The sequence below is a fragment of the Colletotrichum scovillei genome (genome assembly GCF_011075155.1).
Source record: "Colletotrichum scovillei strain TJNH1 chromosome Unknown Contig00003, whole genome shotgun sequence".
Classification (NCBI taxonomy): Eukaryota; Fungi; Ascomycota; class Sordariomycetes; order Glomerellales; family Glomerellaceae; genus Colletotrichum; species Colletotrichum scovillei.
The window spans coordinates 4,723,391-4,746,235 of record NW_023336261.1 but is presented as its reverse complement, the minus strand read 5'-3'; the positions used below and the strand labels follow the sequence as shown (position 1 = coordinate 4,746,235).

Below are 22,845 nucleotides of genomic sequence, written 5' to 3'. Positions count from 1 at the left end.
GAGCCCGCGTGAGTAGAAGACCCGCTTCCGGATATGGGAAAGCATGCCGGATGAGTACCGGCCCGGAGCGGGGCGGCGTGGACAAGATCCGAGGCCGAGTCTCTGTCTCCTACCTACCTTATTACCCATGGAACGCGCGCGGTAGCGGTCGGATGAATAAATGAGAATACTGTGTGGATTCTCCTAACGTCAAAGAGCGAGTCGCGAAAATGCGACTGCCGCAGCGCCGCCCGCCTTCGCGCTTGCTCTCCGCTTTCAAAGAGCTGAGTAAGGAGGGTCGCCAACCAATCTGCGAACGCCGAAATGAAATCTCTTCCAACCCATGGGTCGGTCACATTGAGAAACCAGAAGTCGTGAATGCGATGAATGAGATATTCCATTTAATGCCTCAGTCGAGTTCACGATATTTTTCCAGAGAAAACGTGAAGTTGCTGGCATCTGATTCTGCTCTTAGGAGCAAAGTGGGCTTCTAGCCAGTCTCCAATGTCTCTCCAACACGGAATCTGGCGGGGAGTGGTGGCCAATCGAACAAACCCCAAATCCAAGCACCGTCAACCGCGCGGTGTACTTGCAGGGGCTACTTTTCCTACTTCCGTCTGTAAACAGTTTAGTCTACCCGCCGCGGGCAATTCCTACAAGCCTTAGCATATCGCTCGGATGGAGGGGCGGCGGCGGCGTGGTCTCCCGCGCGCGCATGATCCCAGGATAAAACCTCCAAAGATCATCCCCCCTCCCCCTCCATGAAATAAGTCAGAGAAAGAAACTTCTTTTGCATCGCACTTTCTCCAAATACCATGAAAGTGGTAGTTTCTATTAGCAGAATCTTGTCGCAAAGTAGCCGCACCCGCGCAGTTCATCTCATCTGCAGACCCCATCGACATCCCTTCCTGGGGCGCAGCGCATTCGCCAAAACTCGATACCCAATTTCTGAACTTCGGAATATCCGAACCTTCAACACTATGTCTGCCAGCGCGACTGAACAACCACAAGCAACGCCGCCGGCGGCAGCACCGTCAACGGAGGACGCTACTCCAGCGAAGCCTGAGTTACCACCTCTGACCCCGGCCGAGTTCAAAGTCTACAACCAAATGGCAGAAAAGATGAACTACTTTGTAAGAAACTCAACTCACACCAACCTAATCTCATCACATCACGCACCCTCATCCCTTCAAATCTCACACATCTCTGAATACCCTCATTCCTCCCATGCAACTTAAACAAATGAGACAAGACAACACACTACCTACCCACACTGCTCAAAATAGAAAAGAAAAAAAGCTAACCTCAAACCCAGCACAACCACTTCCGCCACCAATGGACCCTGCTCCACACAGCAGCCTCAACAGGCCGCCGCCCCCAAAACATGTCCCTCAAGCAATTCCTCGACACCGGCCTGCAATTCACCCGCCACCTCACGGCCCACCACGGCATCGAAGAAGCCCACGTCTTCCCCATGCTCGCCCGCCGCATGCCCGAGTTCCGCACCGGCGGCCGCGGCGGTGGTGCGGAGCTCCTTCGCCAGCACAAGCAGATCCACGACGGCATGGACAAGTTCGAGGCCTACCTGCGCGCCTGCCGCGACCGCGAGACGGAGCTCGAGCTGGGCGTCCTCAAGGAGAAGATGGATAGCTGGGGGGAGGTGCTCTGGACGCACCTCGATCAGGAGGTGGAGACGTTGGGGGCGGAGAATATGAGAAAGTATTGGACGATGGAGGAGGTGAGGAGGATGCCCATGTGAAGTCGTCGTGTAAACTTGGGCATGTTCTGATCTTGGGGGCGGTTGGCGTTTAGACTGGGAAAAGAGGCGGAGATGGGCATAGCGTTTTGTGCTTGGGATTCTGATATTTTGAGAAATATATTGACATCTATTATATCATAAACATGAAATGGAAAATCCGTACCCAACACCAGCGAGCAGATCGCCCGCGTCACAACAGAGTCTGATACCACAAAGCTTTCGCCAGAAAGCTGCCTCGATAGTGTCGGCATGGTGCGTCTATCCGTCTCAAATGCACCTCTTCCTCATCCCCTATCTTCTTCGAGTTCTCCACGTCCACCCCATACTGCCTCGTCCTCTCAAGCAGTCTCCTTCCACAACTGCCGCATCTGCACAACACCAGGGATACTCCCCAACAAACCGATCCCCATCTCCGGCACAAACCCCTTATCCATACTCCAGTGCACCGTCAGCGGGAACCACGAAGCCTGCCTCGCCAGCGTCCTGCCCCAGACGTCCGCCCACTCCCTGTACTCCTCGCTCCCGACCTCCAGCTCCCCGCGCCGGATCGCCGCCCGTCGCCGCAGCTTCTCAATCGCCAGCCGGCCGAGCTCGCTGCCCACGAACACGCTCCAGAACCGCACGCTCCACCGCGCCGCCGTCCCCTGCTGCTTGGGCGTCATCGGCAGCACCCCCTTGGACGCGAGGTACGACGAGCTCTCGAGCGACTGCAGGATCAGACACGCCACGACCTGCAGCCACGAGAGGGCCCGATCCAGCGCCGCCTCCGACGCGTCCTTTGTGCCCTTTTCCTTCTCCTCCTCCGTGATGGCCGGCGTCGTCATGAGGCGGCGGAGCCAGAGGTACAGGGGCAGCAGCGACCACAACCTCGTAATCGTGCGCGCCTCGCTCAGAAGCGACGCCAGCGCCCGCAGGTGTCCCGCGACGCGCATGCCGCGGCTCGCGGCCGCGGCCGCGGGCGGCGCTTTGCTCAAGAGGATAGTCGTGTCGGGCGGGAGGGAGAAGGCGAGGGCGACGAGCTTGCGGGCCGAGTGGCGGAGGGCGGAGACGCTGAGGGAGTCGATGACGGAGGCGGAGAAGCGGGAGGTGTAGCAGAGGCAGCAGAGGACGGCGTCGATGCCGGACGGGGTGGCGAAGCAGCGGTTCAGGTGGGCGACGAAGGCGTCGACGTTGGAGGGCGTCGCGGCGAGGATCTGGGCGAGGGTGGGCTTCTTCGTCGTGCCTTTTGGAGTTACCGAGGCTGGTGATGCGGCGGTCGGCGGCGCGGGCGCGGCGGGGATGGGGTCGCCGGAGGGGAGGTCGGAGACGGCGGGCGCCTGGTCGGCTGTTTCTGTGGACATGATGGGCGAGGTGTTGGCCGTCTTTTTTTTTGGGTGGGCTTTTTGGTTGTCTCGAGAAACCCGATCTGTTGGTGGTTTCTTTCCGTCCAAGGAAAAAGTAAAGAGGACGGTAAAAGAAACCGAAAAAAGTCTCACGACGACCAAGGGTTTGTGCGAGACAAGCTCCTTGGTAGGGTCCTGTTTTCGAGCTCGGTGTCGGTGGTAAAGCTTTATCCCGAAGATCGGAGGGCGAGAGGTGACAGAGAAAGAGAGGAAGCGGGTTGGGAAAGCTTGTATGTGGGTTTCTCTTCTGTTCGACGTTACGTCAATGGCCAAGCTTGTGAAGAACCGAAGGACAGGCAGGAAAGGGGACCCTCTAGAAAGTGGGAGGAGCTGTGGTGTTGTAAGAAAACCCCGACTAAGACAAAGTCACCCCCAAAAAATCGCTCTCTCTAGTTCAGAAGAGGTTCAGGAAAGAGGAAAAAGTAGCAGACAGACGGGCAGGGAACGCTGAAATAAAGTCCAGCTGGCAGCTGCAAGAAGAACCCAAAGCCGTTGTCCCAATTAGCCATGTTCATGCGCCGAGGTGGATGCTCCGTTGCAGTGCTGGTTTTTACCGAACGGCACACGCCGATGGATGCCATGGGATGGTCACAGGGTTTACAGTCATGTAGCTAGGTCATCGCCTAAGGGACTCGTTAGAGCAGGTAAAGCTCCTTCGGCTCCTGTTTGTGCGACGCAAATGATGGATGGCGTTGCTGCCGGCGGCGGGCCGATGCTCCCACAGCGCCATGGAGCTGCTGCAGACCTTTGGAAGGTTCAGGTTGTTCGGCATTGGAGTGGATGCCACAATGACCTCGGTTGAATTTGATTCGGCAAGCGCGGCGGGTTTTGGTGGAGAGGGCTCGGAACTCTAGCTCGGAATGAAAAGCAGGTGGCAGTCAAAACAGAGGGAATCCAAGGAATCAAAGGAACGTGCCCACGCTGCCCCGGATTTTGGCCGTTATCAGATCAAATTTTTAAAGCGCGCACACACCGTGACACACCATTCCATGTCGAGCAATCTTCGTCATCTACGGATACTCCATGAGTCCATAGGTATGCCTCACTCACTGTCAGTGGAGTCTGTCATGACTCTTGGTACTTCATGAGCCCATTCTCCAACGGGGCTTGTCCGAACACCCAAAGCCCTCAATATTGGCGATAAAGTCCGATCATCCAACACTTAATCCCGATGAGTTGCTCAGGCTCGTCTTACCACAAAAAGGACGCCGAGTGGATTGAGACACAAATTGTCCACATTTTCTACAGACGTTCGCAAAACTGGTCTCCGCTTCCATTGGCAAGTGAGATCTTTCTCTCGAGCACGGGCCTTCTAATCTTGGAATGGCTTATCGGTATCGTTCATGATTTATCTATGATCATTAACAAGGAGCTTTTCCCTCAAGAGGACAGTGTTCGCGTTCGTTACCTTCGACTTTGGCATACGCGCCTACAGGGATCAACTGCAGTTGGCGTAACAGTTAGGTTACATTCTCCCCAAGAGCCTGTAGGAGCCATTATGCAAGCTGTTTTCGGATGTCTGGGGCTGAAGCTCGATAACATATCAACTGCGTGGGTGCCTTTGTAAATGTAAAGTAATGAGAACTCGCTGCGCTCCCTCCAAGCGGCAAGAAAGAAATGGTTCCAAATCTCTCAATATTTTAATCGCGTCTGATACCAACAAAAGCAAGCTCAGAAAGTACATGGTGAATATCTAGAAGAATGAAATATGTCTGCAAAAGCTTCTCGAAATTTCACCTCAAGCTGCCGCATTTTTTCTTATATGCTTCCCTGATGTGAGGGTTGTATCTGAACCCGAACTTGCTCTTGCAATAACTCTCGAACAACAGAGACCCGCAAGTGAGGACCTATTCGACGCTAGTAACCAGGCTAGGCTTGTTCACCTCCATTATCGTCTAAGGGGGAATGTAGAGCTGGTGCTTAGGGATGTTGTAGACTGCGGTGTGTTGTTTTTCTTAGGTGATGAATTTCTTCAAGACTCTAAGAAACAAGAGGACTAATAATGTAGGCCGAGACTGAATAGTTCTCTTGAATTGGTTGTATTACTCTAAACCTCCATCCGAATCTACTAAAGTCGAGTCCTTCAAAAATCGTTTTTTTCCCTTTTGATCTACAGGAACCAGTGGCTAACACCCCAAACTTTACTACAATGTCTCCGTCCACGCTGAGTGCCATACTCTAAGAAGAGCAGCATTGCCACTGGGTACCTATGTAAGCCGACGGACGTACAACAAGGGCGACGACATCTTGTACTTACCGACTGGTATCCCTTGCATTCGAATTTGTTGTTACCCAGGCCTGCGGCGCTCAACATCGTGTTCTTCTTTACGACGAGCGTCTTGAGGTCGGTTCTCTGGTCACACGTCATGGCAGGGCCTCCGTCAATGGAGCACGTCCCCGTCATGGTAGCCGTCCAAGTCTTCTCGTTTATCGAACATACAGTGTTCTGCCGGGCGTCGAGCTGCTCGGTGGGCAAGCCCTGGGCCAGAGAAGCCAAGGTAGCGGCCAAGAAAACGAGAGTGTGGGAGAACATTGCGGAGGATGTATCGCGGTTCGATTAGAGGCGATCTGGTAGAAGCGATGTGTCGACTGCGGTTGTGTGAATGGAGTTCCTCTATAGAGACGACGAGATATAGTCAGTCCTTTAAATAGTCTATGGCATCTTGCGGTTGTCTATTGTTGCAGATAGAGCCGCCGAAATTGCAATTGTAAGTCGGCGCCAACTGCGAGTCATGATGAACCTTATATAAATTCGGATTTATTAGACGCGGAGCGTGCGGTGCTGTGGAAGGTTTCCACTGAGGTGAAGCATACTAAGTCAGCTCTTGAGGCCCGTGAATTACTGATACGGGAGCCGATCCCCTGACCGGCAGTGCCGGGACCTCGAATTACTCCGTATATACTTTGGCCAAGACCCCCACTGTAATGAGAATCAGAACTGCATCTGGGGATACAGTCATTAATCTGATACTTCAATGAAGTTCACTACAGCTCCCGAAAAGCGTACACTAGCTATGCGAAACTCTGTGCACAATGTAATCGTTATCTTATCGAACTATCTACTGGATAAGTCTTTATTCTTCTCTCTCTTCTCCGTGATTGACTCAACTTTCTCGTCAACCTCGTTCTCTTATGGATCTTGGTGTACGGGTAGATTAGCCTGACCCATACTTCATACAGCAAGAATACGAGAGGCACGATGATGGTATTCAGTCGACTTGGCGAGGACTCAAGTTGGGATTGTGAAGGCAGTAGTTAAAAGACGGAAGTAACTTTATAAATACGGATGAACGCGTCCGTGACTAGTCATCGTCACAATCTATATCATACCACACAAGGACAAACCTCGTGGCCGAAAAGAAAGTGAGACTGCCTCATGGCACCTATGACGTCGAGAAATATAGTCGATATGTACGGAAATTGAAGAGGCCACGTTCGGCAAGCGGCGACGGAAACACTTCAAACTCTAAATTTTTGCGCTACAATTTTGATCCCCCCAGCAAGGCCAATAAGTCAAAACGACTGGCTACCTCTGCCTACCTGCCTCCACGCCGAGCCGAAGAGCATCTAAGCCGCCAAAAATTGCACTACGTGTAAATGCTAAAACACAAAAGTAGACGCATCTTCAACAATCTGCAGGAAAAAGAAAGCACAAAAGATTAACCCGAAGAATGGCTTTGCCAATCGCGGTGAGGATTTGAGCCTCACGCGGGGGTCGAACCCGCAACCTTGAGATTAAGAGTCTCACGCTCTACCGATTGAGCTAGCAAGGCGGGTTATTTGATGGATCCTGAGACCCGTTGTTGACTCTGAGGTTCGGAAAGAGGTCTAAGAAGGGTTGTCGTCTGTTCCGAGGACGAAAGTCGTCGATTGCCTCCCATCTGGCGGCTTAGGAGGCAGATTTCGTGGGGTTCTGGAATATGGTGTTGTCAGATTTGGCTGAGGCTCAGGAGAGCGTGGGATTGGGTTCCGTTGGAGATTTCTCCGAAACCCAATTCTTCGCGGGAATCCAGCATGCGCACATCTCCAAGTTCACGAGGAGAAGAGACTATAACAATTTTGGGACGCCCGCACGAATTACAATTACGCTGTTGCTCGCGGAAAAAAGTCTTAAACTCAGTGTCTTTTTAATATACGATGGCAACATTTTGGGAATACACCCAGGAAAGGCCGTCAATCGTGGTAACGGCTAAATCGTGACATTCATACACACTCTGCATCGTTGGACGTGACGTAACTCTATCAGCTTCTATTCCCTGAAGCTACAAACACCTAACCAGCCAAGGCTCTCTTTTCTTTCTGGAACCCCGCGCGGCCGGTATTTTGGATTAAGCAACCCAACCCTAATGCAAGATACAAGCGTGAAAACCCCAGGAACCCACCCCCGTTTCGATTCTTCTTCTTCCACTCTCACTCTCAACCCCGGACCGCAGCACCCAACGCGCCGCCCGTGAACTGAGTGCCACCGGCCTGCCGTTGGGGGTTGCCGCCCGTCCTCGCGCCTCCTCTGTTGCCGCCTCTCGCGCCACCGCGTCCGCCACGGCCGCCGCGGCCGCCCTGTCTCTCGAACGCGTTGGCAGAGCCCTGGGTGCGCTGCTCCAGTGTCCGCTCGTTGGTCTCGATGAGCGCGCTGGCCTTGTCTGAGAGGGTGAGGGCGAGGCTCTGCAGACGGCTGAGCTCGACACCCTTGCGGAAGATGACGGTCGATGTGACCTGATCGAGGGAGGCTGCGAGCTCCTCGTGGCTGATCATCTTGCTGACGATCGCGAGGACCTTGCTGGCGTCCAGCTCGAACATGTTGCTCAGAGTCTCCACGGCCAGGGTGTCGTAGAAGGGAGCGTAGGTGAAGAGGTATGTCCGCAGACCCTCCTCCTGGATCTGCTTGGAGAGCATGGTCTTGATGTCCTCGGTGTTGGGCATCAGGTCCCAGATCTTGATGCTGTGGATAAAGGTCGTGGACTTCTTCCATTCGCCAGCGGCCAAGGCCTTGGAGGCCTGCATGACGTGGTCTCTTGTGTTCTCGGGAGGGCCGGTGAAGATCTGGCGCTCGTGGTACTCGAGCATGCGGCGGTAAGTCTTGCTAATAACACGCTTCTTGACGTCGGGGGAGGAGCCAGTCTGCGCCAGGAGGGGGATCTCCAGGAGCATGCTGCAGGTAAGGTACACGCACTCGAGGAGCTCGAGGTTAATGTGCATGTGGAAGGGCAGCTGGCGCTGCTTCTCGAGCTTCTCCTGCTCGGGTGAAACCTGGCTGTATCTCTGGATCATGACACCCTGAGCAAGCAGCTCTTTCTGGCGACCACTGCCGCAGATCTCCTGCAGTGTGTTCTGGGCGTCGTAGACGAGACCCTGGCGGAAAGCACAGAGACCGACCTGGACAAGGGTGCGGTTGTAGAGGATTTGAGAGAGGACGTCAAAGTTGGGGATGTTCTCTTGCAAGTGAGACATGAGCATCATGTCACGAGCCTTGTAGTACTCGTCGTGCAGGGCAAGGAAGTAAACTTGGCACAGCATAGCACGAGCGCGGAGAATGCCCTCGGCGTTGGTGAAGAGGTAGTTGCAAAGGACGTTGACGAGGTTGTTGGCATCCTGAGCCTGGTCGCGGGGGGTGATGACGGACTCGACGGTTGAGGGGACGTTCTTCCAGCAGTTGTCCTCGAGAATCTTGACAACCTGTGCGGGCTTGAAGTAGACGTGCTCGAGGCGGCGAGTGACAACACGGTTGATGCTCTCTTGGGGAATCTCGAGCTCGGCATCCTTGCGGAGGTACTCGTAGTAGAGCATGCCGCGGAAGATGGTGTTGTAGAGGGCGCCCTCATCGGTAAGGCGGTCGATGTACTCGGAGGTGTGGGGATCGATATTTTGGAGGGAACGGGTGAGCTCGTCGTCGAGGCGCTCAACGTAGGAGACAATGCTTCCAGGAACCTTGATGTACTTCTGGCCCTTCTCCAACGTGGGGGGCTTCTCGTCATCATCCCACTCCTCGGCGTTCTCAACAACAATGTAGTCCTTGTTCTGCTCGAGGACCTCAAGAAGAGAGTTCAGCTCCTTCTCGGCAGCCTTCCAGTGGTCAACAGGCATGTAGGAGGCACCGCCGGAACCGAGATCGAAGCGGGTAGAGACCAGGGTGAGGAGGACGCGGATCTTCTGGTAGGGTGTGTTGGAGATCTCGTTGAGCTTCTCCATGATCTTGATCTGCTCCTGCTTGTCGGTGTTCTTCTTACCGCGAGTCTCCATGATGGCTCTCAGGTGCTTGAAGATGCTCTCAGGGGTGAACTGCAGAGTACGACCACCCTTTCCGACGGTAGCAAAACCCTCGTCGTCATCGCCCACTGCAGCCTCCTCGGTGGTGTCGACGAAACGGGCAGTCTTCTTGGCCTTGGGCGCGGGCTTCTCCTCTTCCTCCTCGGACTCCATGAAGGCATCCTTGTCGGCCTTGTAGGCATCGACCTGGGACTGGTAGTCCTTGACGATCTTCTTGATCTTCTGCTTGACGGCGTTCAATCCACGAGCAGAGGTGGCGTTCATTCCCTTCTTGGCGGGAGTGACCTTCTGCTTCGCAATAGCCTCGTTCATGTACTCCTCGAGCTCGGCAACGGCCTTGATGTAGACCTTGGGGGTCTTGCCACCCTCTTGAAGTTTTGTGACCTGGCGGTTGAGCTTGTCGAATTCTGCGCGTGGACGTTAGCGCCCGTGTCTAGAGCATCTCGTGGTCGATGTATTCCGTCGTATCTTACCTGTGGAAATGGAAGCCCAGTCACCAATCTTTTGGCCGTTCTCGATAAGCTTGATGGTCGCCTCGAGCTCCTCGATACGCTTGTCCTTGGCACTCTTGACCTTTACCCGCTCCTCGTCTTCGCTGTCTTCGCTCTCTGAGGAAGCATCGCGAAGGAAACGCGAGGCACCGGCCTTCTTTCCACCATCACTGTCGTCGGAATCAGAGTCGGAGTCATCCTCCTCCTCCTCCTCATCAGAGTCCTCCTGGTCTTGCTGCTCCTCCTCTTCCTCCTCCTCGGAGTAAAGCTCCTCCTCGTCGGAAGACGAGTCGGTGGAGCTGTCGTCTCCGCCGCGGAAAAATCGAGACATATTGGCGATCGCTTTCGGTTCGTGCAGGCGACGGTTTTGGCTGATGCGACTGAGAAGCGCGGGATCGACGGAAGTTGTGTTGTCGTCGGGACTTGTCACGGGGGGTCTTCGGTCAACCTGTCGAGAGGGGCTCCTCAAATTCGGGTTGTGCAAGAATTTGACGGGAATTTTTGGTGGGGGAGGAGGGTTTAGCGAACAACAGCTGGCAAACCGTGGTCCAGGTGGCAGCGGGGTGTTGTGTTGCCGCACTTGTGGAAATTTTTGGCTGGGCTCTGTGGAGTTGACGGGTGGCAGCGAGAAAAGCCACGCTAAGAAAAGTTTCAGGCACTTCCTCTGGTTCACCAGGGAGTGCCTTCCTTGCCTGCCCGCCTGCCTGCCTGGTGTTCGACTCACCTCTGAGGCTCTAAACGCACCAGCCACACCCACGAGAAGTGGATCTCGCCCGCCGGACTATCTGTGGCGCCGCAGGAAACTCGAGCTCACGTTCTCACGTGATACATCCTCTCCGAAACAGGCTAGCGCAGAATCAATTGGCCTCCTCGTCCTGGGACTGAGCTGCATTACCCAAAAATTTCGATGGCGCGGCGAGGTCAAGGTCGATGAACGCATCACCCAACGCCTAATACCAACAACATTGCGCCCTTGGTCTCATCGCCGCGAGTTCCCGCGAGACCACCGACCGAGTTTTCATCATCCCAGCGTAGCTCAAGACCGATACTGAGCATCGAGTCGAATTGCGCTGCGTCTTCCTTTACGACTTTCGCGTCTTGAAAGTCGCGACTGCGACTCCTCGACTTTGACGACCTCCTTCAACGCACCCACGCGAGACGAGTCAACCATCGAGTCGAGATGTCCTTTCCACCACCACCACCCCCCGGATGGGGTCCTCCTCCACCGCCACCACCTCCTCCATCATCCTCCCTCCCTCCACCACCAGCGGCACCAGCTCCCCCGCCGCCTGGCTATCGCCCTCCGACCGATCCCCAGATCGCCAAGTTCGCCCAAAAGAAGAAGGAATGGCTTCGAAATCAGCGCAACCGATTCGGCGAGAAGCGCAAGGGTGGCTTCGTGGAGACACAGAAGGCAGATATGCCCCCTGAGCATCTGCGCAAAATTGTCAAGGACATTGGTGATGTGTCGCAAAAGAAGTACACCAGCGATAAGCGTAGTTACCTTGGTGCATTGAAGTTCATGCCCCATGCTGTCATGAAGCTTCTCGAAAATATGCCAATGCCATGGGAGTCTGACAGGAAAGTCAAGGTCCTGTACCATGTCAACGGCTGCTTGACGTTGGTCAATGAGATCCCAAGAGTCATTGAACCTGTCTTCTTTGCGCAGTGGGCCATGATGTGGACGTTTATGAGGAAGGAAAAGGCCGACAGACGTCTCTTCAAGCGCATGCGATTCCCCCCTTTCGACGACGAAGAGCCACCTCTGTCTTGGTCCGAGAACATTGAGGACGTTGAGCCCCTGGAGCCTATTCAGATGGAGCTGAACGAAGAGGAGGATGCCGCTGTGTTCGAGTGGTTCTACGACCACAGGCCACTACTCGATACTCCTCATGTCAACGGAGACAGCTACCGGTCGTGGAACCTCAACTTACAACAGATGGCAACGCTTTTCAGATTGAGTCGACCTCTCATCTCTGACGTGGTAGATAAGAACTACTTCCACCTCTTCGATTTGAGGAGCTTCCTCACTGGAAAGGCCCTCAATGTTGCCCTGCCCGGTGGGCCACGGTTCGAGCCTTTATACAAGGATATCGATCCCAACGATGAGGATTTCGGAGAGTTCAACGCCATCGACCGCATCATCTTCAGAAACGCTATTCGCACAGAATTCCGGGTGGCTTACCCCTATTTGTACAACTCCCTTCCAAGAAGTGTGCATCTAGCATGGCACTCTCACCCCCAGGTGGTCTTTGAGCGATCAGAGAATCCCGATCTTCCCGCTTTCCACTTTGACCGCAGAATCCACCCCATCTCTTCCCGTGCGGTAGCACCGAAGAACCTCACTATCAGTCACGAGGATGAGATCTTTGGTCCCGGCAACAATGAGGAGCCCGAGGATGACGCATTCGAACTCCCTGCCGAGTTCGAGCCTTTCCTCGGAGAGGAGGAACTGACCAACGAGGACACAGCGTCGGCAATTGAGCTGTGGTGGGCTCCTTTCCCCTTCGATCGCCGGTCAGGTCGCATGGTGCGTGCTCAGGATGTCCCTCTTATCAAGCAATGGTACTTGGAGCACCCTCCTTCCGACAAGCCACCTGTCAAGGTCCGCGTCTCTTACCAGAAGCTGCTCAAGAACTTCGTCTTGAATGAACTACACAAGAAGAAGCCCAAGGCACAGCAAAATCAAAACCTGATGCGCAACCTGAAGCAGACAAAATTCTTCCAGCAGACTGAGATTGACTGGGTTGAAGCTGGTCTTCAAGTCTGCAGACAGGGTTTCAACATGCTCAATCTCCTTATTCACCGCAAGAACCTGACTTATCTTCACCTCGATTACAACTTTAATCTGAAGCCCGTCAAGACCTTGACTACCAAGGAGCGAAAGAAGTCCCGTTTCGGAAACGCATTCCATCTCATGCGTGAGATTCTGCGCTTGACCAAGCTTATTGTAGACGCCCAGGTGCAGTACCGCCTTGGCAACATCGACGCCTTCCAACTCGCCGATGGCATTCTATACGCTTTCAACCACGTCGGCCAGCTTACCGGTATGTACCGCTACAAGTACAAGTTGATGCACCAAATTCGTTCTTGCAAGGACTTGAAGCACTTGATTTACTACCGCTTCAACTCCGCTCCCGTTGGCAAGGGTCCTGGTTGCGGTTTCTGGGCCCCCGCTTGGAGAGTTTGGCTGTTTTTCATGCGTGGTATTATTCCCCTCCTCGAGAGGTGGCTCGGAAACCTGTTGTCCCGTCAGTTCGAGGGTCGCCACAGCAAGGGTGTTGCCAAGACAGTCACCAAGCAGCGTGTGGAGTCTCACTTTGATCTTGAGCTACGTGCGTCCGTGATGGCTGATCTGATGGACATGATGCCTGAGGGTATCAAGCAAAACAAGGTCAACACCGTTCTTCAGCATTTGTCTGAGGCATGGAGATGCTGGAAGAGTAACATCCCCTGGAAGGTGCCCGGTCTGCCGGCACCCATCGAGAACATCATCCTGCGTTACGTAAAGGCGAAGGCCGACTGGTGGATTTCTGTCGCTCACTACAACCGAGAACGTATCCGCCGCGGCGCAACGGTTGACAAGACGGTGGCCAAGAAGAACGTCGGACGTCTCACCCGACTGTGGCTCAAGGCCGAGCAAGAGAGACAGCACAACCACATGAAGGACGGTCCCTACGTCTCTTCCGAGGAGGCTGTTGCGATTTACACCACCACTGTTCACTGGTTGGAGTCTCGCAAGTTCTCTCCCATCCCTTTCCCCAGTGTGTCCTACAAACACGACACAAAGATTCTCATTCTGGCACTGGAGCGCCTGCGAGAAGCTTACTCTGTCAAGGGCCGTCTCAACCAGAGTCAGCGCGAGGAGTTGGCTTTGATTGAGCAGGCATATGATAGTCCTGGCACCACTCTAGAGCGTATCAAGCGTTTCCTCCTTACCCAGCGCGCCTTCAAGGAAGTCGGCATCGATATGAACGACAACTATAGCACCATCAACCCTGTCTATGACATTGAACCCATTGAGAAGATCAGCGATGCTTATCTCGACCAGTACCTCTGGTACCAGGCCGATCAGCGCCACCTGTTCCCCGCGTGGATCAAGCCTTCAGACTCCGAAGTACCACCGCTCCTGACCTACAAGTGGGCTCAAGGTATCAACAACCTCGACAAGGTGTGGGAGACTGAGAATGGAGAGTGCAACGTCATGATCGAGACGGAGCTGTCCAAGGTCTACGAGAAGATCGAGCTGACTTTGCTCAACTCTCTGCTCCGACTGATCATGGATCACAACCTTGCGGATTACATCACTGCAAAGAACAACGTCCAGTTGACGTACAAGGACATGAACCATGTCAACAGCTACGGTATGATCCGTGGACTGCAGTTCTCTGCATTTGTTTTCCAGTACTACGGTCTTGTGCTCGACCTTCTTCTCCTGGGCCCTCAGCGTGCCAGTGAGATTGCGGGTCCTCCCCAGAGCCCCAACGACTTCCTTCAGTTCCGCGACAGAGAGACTGAGACAAGACACCCCATCCGCCTCTACACCCGTTACATTGACAAGATCTGGGTCTTCTTGCGGTTCACAGCTGATGAGTCCCGAGATCTCATTCAACGTTTCCTCACTGAGCAGCCTGATCCCAACTTTGAGAACGTCATTGGATACAAGAGTAAGAAGTGCTGGCCTCGTGACTCGCGTATGCGCCTCATGAGACACGATGTCAACCTGGGCAGAGCCGTCTTCTGGGATCTGAAGAACCGTCTGCCTCGTTCTGTTACGACAATCGAATGGGATGACAGCTTCGCCAGCGTCTACAGTCGTGACAACCCGAACTTGTTGTTCTCGATGTGCGGTTTCGAGGTTCGCATTCTGCCCAAGTGCAGAAACCAGAATGACGATTTCTCAGTCAAGGACAGTGTCTGGTCCTTGGTTGACAACACGAGCAAGGAGAGAACGGCGCACGCCTTCCTTCAAGTCACGGAAGAAGACATTCAAAAGTTTAACAACCGAATTCGTCAAATTCTCATGTCATCGGGTTCGACAACCTTCACCAAGATTGCCAACAAGTGGAACACTGCTTTGATCGCGCTGTTTACGTACTATCGTGAGGCAGCAGTGTCTACTGTCAGCTTGCTTGACACTATTGTCAAGTGTGAGACCAAGATTCAGACAAGAGTCAAGATCGGACTGAACTCCAAGATGCCCTCTCGTTTCCCTCCGGCAGTGTTCTACACGCCCAAGGAGCTGGGAGGTCTGGGCATGATTTCTGGATCGCACATCTTGATCCCTGCCAGTGACAAGCGTTGGTCAAAGCAGACTGACACTGGCGTCACGCACTACCGCGCCGGAATGACGCATGACGAGGAGACGCTCATCCCCAATATCTTCCGATACATTATTCCATGGGAGGCCGAGTTCATTGACTCGCAGCGAGTCTGGACGGAATACTCACAGAAGAGATTGGAAGCGAACCAGCAGAACCGCCGTCTGACTCTCGAGGACTTGGAGGATAGTTGGGATCGTGGCTTGCCGCGTATCAACACTCTCTTCCAGAAGGACAGAAGCACCTTGAGTTTCGACAAGGGATTCCGCGCTCGCGCAGAGTTCAAGATCTATCAGCTCATGAAGAACAACCCTTTCTGGTGGACTAGCCAGAGGCACGACGGAAAATTGTGGAACCTCAACGCTTACCGTACCGATGTTATCCAAGCTCTTGGTGGTGTCGAGACCATCCTCGAGCACACGCTGTTCAAAGCAACGGGTTTCCCATCATGGGAAGGCTTGTTCTGGGAAAGAGCAAGCGGTTTCGAGGGTAAGTTCAAGTGTTATTCGTAATCAAATATTTTTACTAACTTTGAAACAGAATCCATGAAGTTCAAGAAGTTGACAAACGCTCAACGGTCCGGTCTGAACCAAATTCCCAACAGACGCTTCACCCTTTGGTGGTCACCTACGATCAACAGAGCCAACGTCTACGTCGGTTTCCAAGTCCAGCTTGATCTGACTGGTATTTTCTTACACGGCAAGATCCCTACTCTCAAGATTTCGCTCATCCAGATTTTCCGAGCCCATTTGTGGCAGAAGATCCACGAGTCGGTCGTCATGGATTTGTGCCAGGTCTTTGACCAGGAGCTAGAGTCCCTCGGAATCGAGACGGTGCAGAAGGAGACGATTCATCCCAGAAAGTCCTACAAGATGAACAGTTCTTGTGCCGATATTCTTCTCTTCGCTAGTCACAAGTGGAACGTCACTCGACCTTCACCCTTGTTTGACACCAAGGATGTTATCGAGCCCACCACAACGAACAAGTTCTGGATCGATGTCCAGCTCAGATATGGTGACTACGATTCTCACGACATTGAGAGATACACTCGTGCCAAGTACCTTGATTACACCACGGACAGTGCCAGTATCTATCCTTCAGCAACCGGTCTCATGATTGGTATTGATCTAGCTTACAACCTGTACTCTGCTTACGGCATGTACTTCCCTGGTCTGAAGGTCCTCATCCAGCAGGCCATGGCCAAGATTATGAAGGCCAACCCCGCTCTCTACGTCCTGAGAGAGCGTATCCGCAAGGGTCTGCAGCTTTACGCCTCTGAGAGCAACCAGGAGTTCCTCAACTCTCAGAACTACTCTGAGCTCTTCAGCAACCAGACGCAGCTCTTTATTGACGATACCAACGTCTACCGTGTAACAATTCACAAGACCTTTGAGGGTAACTTGACTACCAAGCCCATCAACGGTGCCATCTTCATCTTCAACCCCAGAACCGGTCAGCTGTTCCTGAAGATTATTCACACGAGCGTTTGGGCTGGTCAGAAGCGTCTTGGACAGTTGGCAAAGTGGAAGACAGCCGAAGAAGTAGCGGCGCTCATCCGTTCTCTCCCCGTGGAAGAGCAGCCGAAGCAGCTCATCGTCACCCGCAAGGGTCTGTTGGATCCCTTGGAAGTCCATTTGCTCGACTTCCCCAATATCGCCATTAGAGCCTCTGAGCTGCAACTTCCGTTCCAGGCAGCCATGAAGGTCGAGAAGCTGGGAGATATGATTCTTCGCGCTACCGAGCCGCAGATGGTACTCTTCAACCTCTACGACGAGTGGCTGAAGAGTATCTCGTCATACACCGCCTTCTCCCGTCTGATCCTGATTCTGCGTGCCCTCCACGTCAACCCGGACAAGACCAAGCTCATCCTACGTCCGGACAAGACGGTCATCACACAGGACCACCACATCTGGCCGACGCTCTCCGACGAGGACTGGATCAAGGTCGAGACGCAGCTGCGCGATCTTATCCTGAACGACTATGGAAAGAAGAACAACGTCAACGTCTCGAGTCTTACTAGCAGCGAAGTCCGTGACATCATTCTGGGTATGGAGATCTCCGCGCCCTCCATGCAACGCCAGCAGGCCGCCGAGATCGAGAAGCAACAGCAGGAGCAGCAGCAGCTGACGGCTGTGACGACAAAGACACAAAACGTCCACGGCGAGGAAATCATCGTCACAACAACGTCTCAATTCGAGCAGCAGACATTCGCCTCCAAGACGGAGTGGCGCACTCGCGCCATCGCCACGTCCAACCTGCGCACAAAGGCAAACAACATCTACGTCTCATCTGTCGACAACGACCTCGAGGAGATCACATACGTGATGCCTAACAATATCCTCAAACGCTTCATCACCATCGCCGACCTCCGTGTCCAGGTCGCCGGCTATCTCTACGGATCTTCCGCCCCTGACAACGACCAGGTCAAGGAAATCAAGTGCATCGTCATGATCCCTCAGATCGGTGGTCTGCGCAACGTCCAGCTCCCCCAACAGCTGCCCCAGCACGAATTCCTCGAGGGTATGGAACCCCTCGGCGTAATCCACACCGCCTCGGGTGCAGAACTCCCCTACATGTCCGCCGCCGACGTCACCGAACACGCTCGCCTCCTCGACGCCCACAGCTCCGCCTGGGACAAGCACGATACCGTCACCGTAAACGTGGCCTTCACCCCCGGTTCCGTCTCCCTCTCGGCCTGGGGCCTCACCCCCACAGGCTACAAGTGGGGTGCCGAGAACAGGGACACGCAGAGCGACCAGCCCCAAGGCTTCACGACGACCATGGGCGAAAAGCGCAAGCTCCTGCTGAGCCCGCGTTTCCGCGGCTTCTTCCTCGTGCCCGAGAACGGCATGTGGAACTACAGCTTCATGGGCTCGGCCTTTGCGGGCATGGAGAAGAAGCCCGTGCACGTCAAGCTCGATACGCCGCTGCCGTTCTACAGCGACCAGCACCGTCCCGTGCACTTCCACAGCTTTGCGGAGCTCGAGGATATCTGGGTCGACAGGACCGACAACTTCGCTTAAGGAAGTGCTTAAGGCGGCGGTGGTGGTGGTGGTGGAGAACAAGATTTCGTCCACGCGGCCGGTGTCGTGCGTTTCAAGGGAAGATGGGCATTTCGAGGCTGAGGCTGAGGAGTTTTGCCTTACCGAGAGAGTTCCTTCATCTACCCAAAACGGACATTACACGCACGCGTATACACATACACACACGCTCAAAAGAAACACACAAAAATAGGCTAGATATGGGGAGGGGTGGCTGATGAATGGGAAACTTAATGCATTGTATCCGGGACATGTCTTTCCCTGGATGGCGAGAAGGAACGTTAAGGTCAGGAGCACCACGATTCCCGGGCAGAATGTTTTACGATGGTGGATTCTCCAGAACGAGAGAAGAAGTGAGAGAGACGAAGCAGGGAGAAGGGCAGTTTCGGGAAACGCGAGCATCACGCCAGGGGGGGAGGGTGAGCGAGCCGTGGGAGGAGAGGATGAAATCGCGGGCAGGGGGGGAAGGGGGGAGGAACGAACATGTGTGCGATTAAAGGCAAATAAGCGGCGTTTGACAGGTTTTGACAGCCCAGGCTCTTTTTTATTTTGAAACCAAACTGTACTTTTTTTGTCCGAGTATTATTTTTCAAAAGAGTCAAGAAAAAAAAAGGATCAAGGGATAATTTTTTTTTCCTCTTCTGTCATCATGCAATCCATGACTTGTCATCCAAGTGTCACTTTGTATTTGACATGTTGAGTGGGCTCGGCGGCGGCGGCGGCGGCGGGTGTCACAGAAATCGCAAGCGAACATCAAAACTGTGTGAGAGAAGAGAAACGTGGTGCCAACTGCCTGACAGCAACTTTGTCTATCCTTGCTTCTCATCTCCATCTAGATCGTTTGGGTAAGAACAAGTCAATTCCTCACGAACATGGTCAAGGAACTGCACCCGTAATGCCTCCAGAGGTGAGGATGAGCATACTACCTAACCAAACCGCCAGATGTAGGAGCTCGTCGATTGAGCAGAAAAGCTCCCTCGCCGCTGTATCCGTACCTTACTCTGTAAACCATGGCCATATTCGATAAACGTGAGGATTATCAGTCGCACATAAGAACAAAACGTACGTACACTACATACGTAGAGCGGCTGCGCCTCCCATAACAAGCCGTTCATGCGCGTCTCCAAGATGGGAATAGTTTCAGCGGCGGTAGTGTACGAAGTGCTGTGGTTGCCATGAATAGAAATTTCCGTGGACTTCTTCCAAGGCTTCCATGCAGTAAACTCATCCAGGAGATGCAGCAAGGCCGGCAGGGGGCCCTGCGTGTTAGCCCCCCTCCTCTCCCCGAATCCCCCCCCGTTGCGCGCATGCGGACTGCATGCAGGTACAGGCGAAGGATGCCGAGAAGGAAAGGGATCATCTTAGAAAACAGGTACGCAGGCACACCATGGCGGCTTGTGAACGCGGGCCCAGGGTCCAAGAAGGGAGTAGAGCTGCAAATTGTGACGACAAAGCTGTCACCTTGGAGGAACTGTGGAGGCAATGTCGTCCACTTCTTGCCGCCTGCTTTGAAGTGGTGGTGGCCTTTACTATGCCGTATTCCGCTTACGGCTTCAACCGTTGGACTTTTCGCGCGACGTCGATGCTTGTTCTTCGGACGACGTGGGCTGCAAATGGTAAGGCGGCGGGAAGGCCGTTGAAGATGGTGGGCATTCTAATCGCTGATTCAGCGGGGTAGATGGTCCGCGCAAATTGGAGATTTCATGCATTAATGCGCCAGGGCAAGAATTAAGAACGGGAAGGGAGAAGAAGAGAGGAAAAACGCACCCCCTGTTTGTTGCTCCTGGACGGGCAGCTAGATGTTCAGCACCGATGCGACGGAAACGCTCCCACTTGGATCGATTTGGGGTTGCTAGTTGCCCTGTAGATATTGCAACTGGGGCATGTTAGTAGAGAGATGATAAGGAGGGGTTCATGGCCAATATGTCGACAGCGTGGTTGAGATATTGCCATGGAGAGCGAACGCGTTTCCGTCCCCCTCGGGCGTTTTTGTCTGTGTCCTAAGATTGCGAGCACGGAACGAAACGTCATCGCCCTGTGGCATCCTTGGAGATGGAGTCGGGATGGGCTTTAGGTGCGGCTGACAATGGCGATTCATTCCGTACTGGGCGTCTCTTGGCCCAGGCCGTCGGGAATGGGGGCTCGTCCTGGCATCCTCGTTGGATGAACAAGGGTTCGAGAAAAGCAAAGTGTGGCAAGGAGCGGATATTTTTGGTCGTGGAGATGTGGCTGTTTTGGGGGCCTTAATTGGCGATCTGAGAGGGTCGACGCCGCACGCGAGCAGATGTGGAATGAGCCACAGGGCGGCGCATGAAGACATCGAAATAACTTCTGGGTCAACCCCCGTCGACTCACTTGGAGGCTGCACTGCATCGGGCGAGCTCTCCAAGAAGGTAGGGACGAACTATTGGGCTTGGTGAGTGGAGATGAGGCAGCCCGGAGATGGCTCTGGCTCTTGCTTTGTTACTGGACTCTGCTTCGTGATTGCTGTGAAAAAAGTTCCTCTCGGCAGTTGTCCAGGAGGTCAGCTGAAGCCGGTAATTTCCTTGGCTGGCTCGCTGTCGTATCGACATCGTGCTCGTCTTTCTCAGCTGATGCGAGGCTTGGACACGATCTTGTGTTTCTGGTCAGTCGAGCCGAAATGCGCGAGGTGGCGTAAGGTAAATCAAACGTCTTGTGGAGGGACTGTCGCGGATCTCAGGAGACGCTCGGAATCGGCAGGCCGGCGCAAACCCGCGACACGTTTGCAGCTTTAACCTTCAGCTGGAGGACAGGTGTTGTAATTTGGACAGGGCTGGTTTCGTGAAGGGTCCCCGAAGGGAAAACGCTGACCGGGTCCCTTGGACAAGAAACTGGGTACTAAGAGCAGCGAAGACTCGTGAGAATTAAGACAGAGAACCCTGGAACGCATTCAAGGTTGACCTGCTGTTTAGCACAGAAACCCACCAAGTTTAGTGTGAGTTGTGACAACCTCGGGGATCCCTACCCGGTTGCCTGCAAACATCCGCGACTCAACGGGCTTCTCCAAAAATCCCCAAAAGCCAAGCGGCAGTAAGGCCTCGAGACAAGTGGGGGGACCCGGTGGACGGAAGCGATTGCTAGTCTCAGCTCCAGGGTACGGGTTGATAGCTTTAGATTCGTTGCGAGACTTTGGACAAAGACGAAGAAGCGGCTCTTTGGTGAAGCCCAAAGTCATGTTGCGGAAGTTTGTAAGTGTGGTGGTTGCAGTGTGCGGGGTGTAGTATAGTAGCTAGCCACCTCGGACTACGGATAGTGTAAGTAGACAGAAGAGAATGTCCCTACGTACGCCATGTAACGCAAAGACAAGGTAATTAGTAATATCATCCGTACTCTGTACTTCGTACTCCATATCGTTACTGAAAGAGACGGCTTCCGCCGACCGGATACCCAAACCGCCAAGCGGACGAAGGTTCATCAAGCTTTGGGCTGAGGCGATACAGGGCCCTTGGAGGCTCCCTAGGCGATGCAGGGGCACCGCTGCCACAGGAACGAGGTTGATCGTATGATGCCCCTTCTCTGAAGCGCAGCAGACTTTTTCGGCTCGAGTCCGGGGAGAAGCCCCTCCAGCAGGTCCAGAATCGACCACGGTTGGCCCTGGCTTGCAACAACAACTTGCACACAGGCACAGCGCCGGCTGTCATCCGGTGTATACCGACGGTCCGGACTCAAGAGTGGGAAAGAAGGTTTTGCGGCGGGTTCGAGCGTCCAAGACTGGGCGAAGAGGATAATCCCAGACACGTGTAAGAGAGTCAGAAAAGTATGCGGTAAAAAGGGCGACGCGAAGGCGAGACCACAAAGCGGCGTCATGTTCGTGGGGGATCGCGGTTCGGAAAGTGGATGAAGAGCTGAAGCGGAAAAAAAAAGGGCGTGGTAAGGATCGGTACGTTCAACAAGCCCATGAACGTGGGCGAGGACGATGTACCGCTGGCAGTCGCAATCGTAACCCTACCCACCACTTCCCTTTCTGAGCCGAGCTACCGAGATGCAAGCCATGCGATGCATGCAAGAAGTCAGCCAGGCATTCTGTAAGGGGCTCGCATGCAGCAAAGGATCGGTCGGGTGCTGCGGTGTGGTCGGTGGAATAGGTGCGCCGCGCCCTCTAGAGATGGATGCAAGATGCTTTACCTTTGGCCAGAAAGTGTAAGGTATGGCAAGGTACCTGCGTATTCGTAGGTTGGTTGTTGTTGTTGTTGGCGTGCTTGGACATTCCGGGGTCCATCCTCCAGCATCGGGGATGGGGTCGACTATTGGCAATAGCAATCTATTCCGATGCGGGACGAGAACGATGACGAAGATTGCCGTGGTCATCTGGGCTTCGGACTGTTGGCTGTCGCATCATGCATGTGCTCTGGCAAAGCCGCAAAGACAGGCATTGGTGATGGAAAATGGAGAATCCCATCCCATCCCATCTCTCTGCACTGCTGCAGTCATCCGGAGGCGCAGACCAGACGTGAGATGAGGGCAACCTAAGGCAGCCGACCTTAACTTAAGTTGCCCTGGGTTTCTTGGCCGGTTGCCCATTCTCGGCCTAGTGTTGAACGGGAGGGAACCATCAACATGGCACTTCCATTTCGTTGACTTCCTCCA

The 22,845-nt window shown here is 54.0% G+C and overlaps 5 protein-coding genes across 5 annotated transcripts; 2 read left to right on the top strand and 3 right to left on the bottom strand.

The window, feature by feature from the left end:
- The first annotated feature begins 735 nt into the window (after window positions 1–735).
- Window positions 736–1,815, top strand: HER10_EVM0001494 (uncharacterized protein). The gene is made up of 2 exons (XM_035471239.1): window positions 736–1,112; window positions 1,295–1,815. The coding sequence occupies exons 1-2, from the start codon at window positions 795–797 to the stop codon at window positions 1,736–1,738; spliced, it is 762 nt and encodes a 253-aa protein (XP_035335654.1). The 5' UTR covers window positions 736–794; the 3' UTR covers window positions 1,739–1,815.
- Window positions 1,816–1,830: 15 nt separating this feature from the next.
- On the bottom strand, window positions 1,831–3,684 carry HER10_EVM0005032 (peroxin 11C). Its single transcript, XM_035474658.1, has one exon. The coding sequence runs from the start codon at window positions 3,076–3,078 to the stop codon at window positions 2,077–2,079; it is 1,002 nt and encodes a 333-aa protein (XP_035335995.1). The 5' UTR covers window positions 3,079–3,684; the 3' UTR covers window positions 1,831–2,076.
- A 1,614-nt stretch (window positions 3,685–5,298) lies between these two features.
- On the bottom strand, window positions 5,299–5,653 carry HER10_EVM0008563 (uncharacterized protein; the record flags this gene model as incomplete). Its single annotated transcript, XM_035478080.1, has 2 exons — window positions 5,299–5,319; window positions 5,378–5,653. The coding sequence occupies 2 exons, from the start codon at window positions 5,651–5,653 to the stop codon at window positions 5,299–5,301; spliced, it is 297 nt and encodes a 98-aa protein (XP_035336311.1).
- Window positions 5,654–7,435: 1,782 nt separating this feature from the next.
- HER10_EVM0005289 (eukaryotic translation initiation factor 3 subunit 8) lies at window positions 7,436–10,468 on the bottom strand. The gene is made up of 2 exons (XM_035474911.1): window positions 9,858–10,468; window positions 7,436–9,791 (listed from the first exon to the last, which is right to left on the bottom strand). The coding sequence occupies exons 1-2, from the start codon at window positions 10,204–10,206 to the stop codon at window positions 7,537–7,539; spliced, it is 2,604 nt and encodes an 867-aa protein (XP_035336016.1). The 5' UTR covers window positions 10,207–10,468; the 3' UTR covers window positions 7,436–7,536.
- A 326-nt stretch (window positions 10,469–10,794) lies between these two features.
- On the top strand, window positions 10,795–18,635 carry HER10_EVM0005660 (PROCN domain-containing protein). Its single transcript, XM_035475266.1, has 2 exons — window positions 10,795–15,685; window positions 15,737–18,635. Exons 1-2 carry the CDS (start codon window positions 11,056–11,058, stop codon window positions 18,217–18,219), a joined length of 7,113 nt encoding a protein of 2,370 aa, XP_035336055.1. The 5' UTR covers window positions 10,795–11,055; the 3' UTR covers window positions 18,220–18,635.
- Window positions 18,636–22,845: the final 4,210 nt, after the last annotated feature.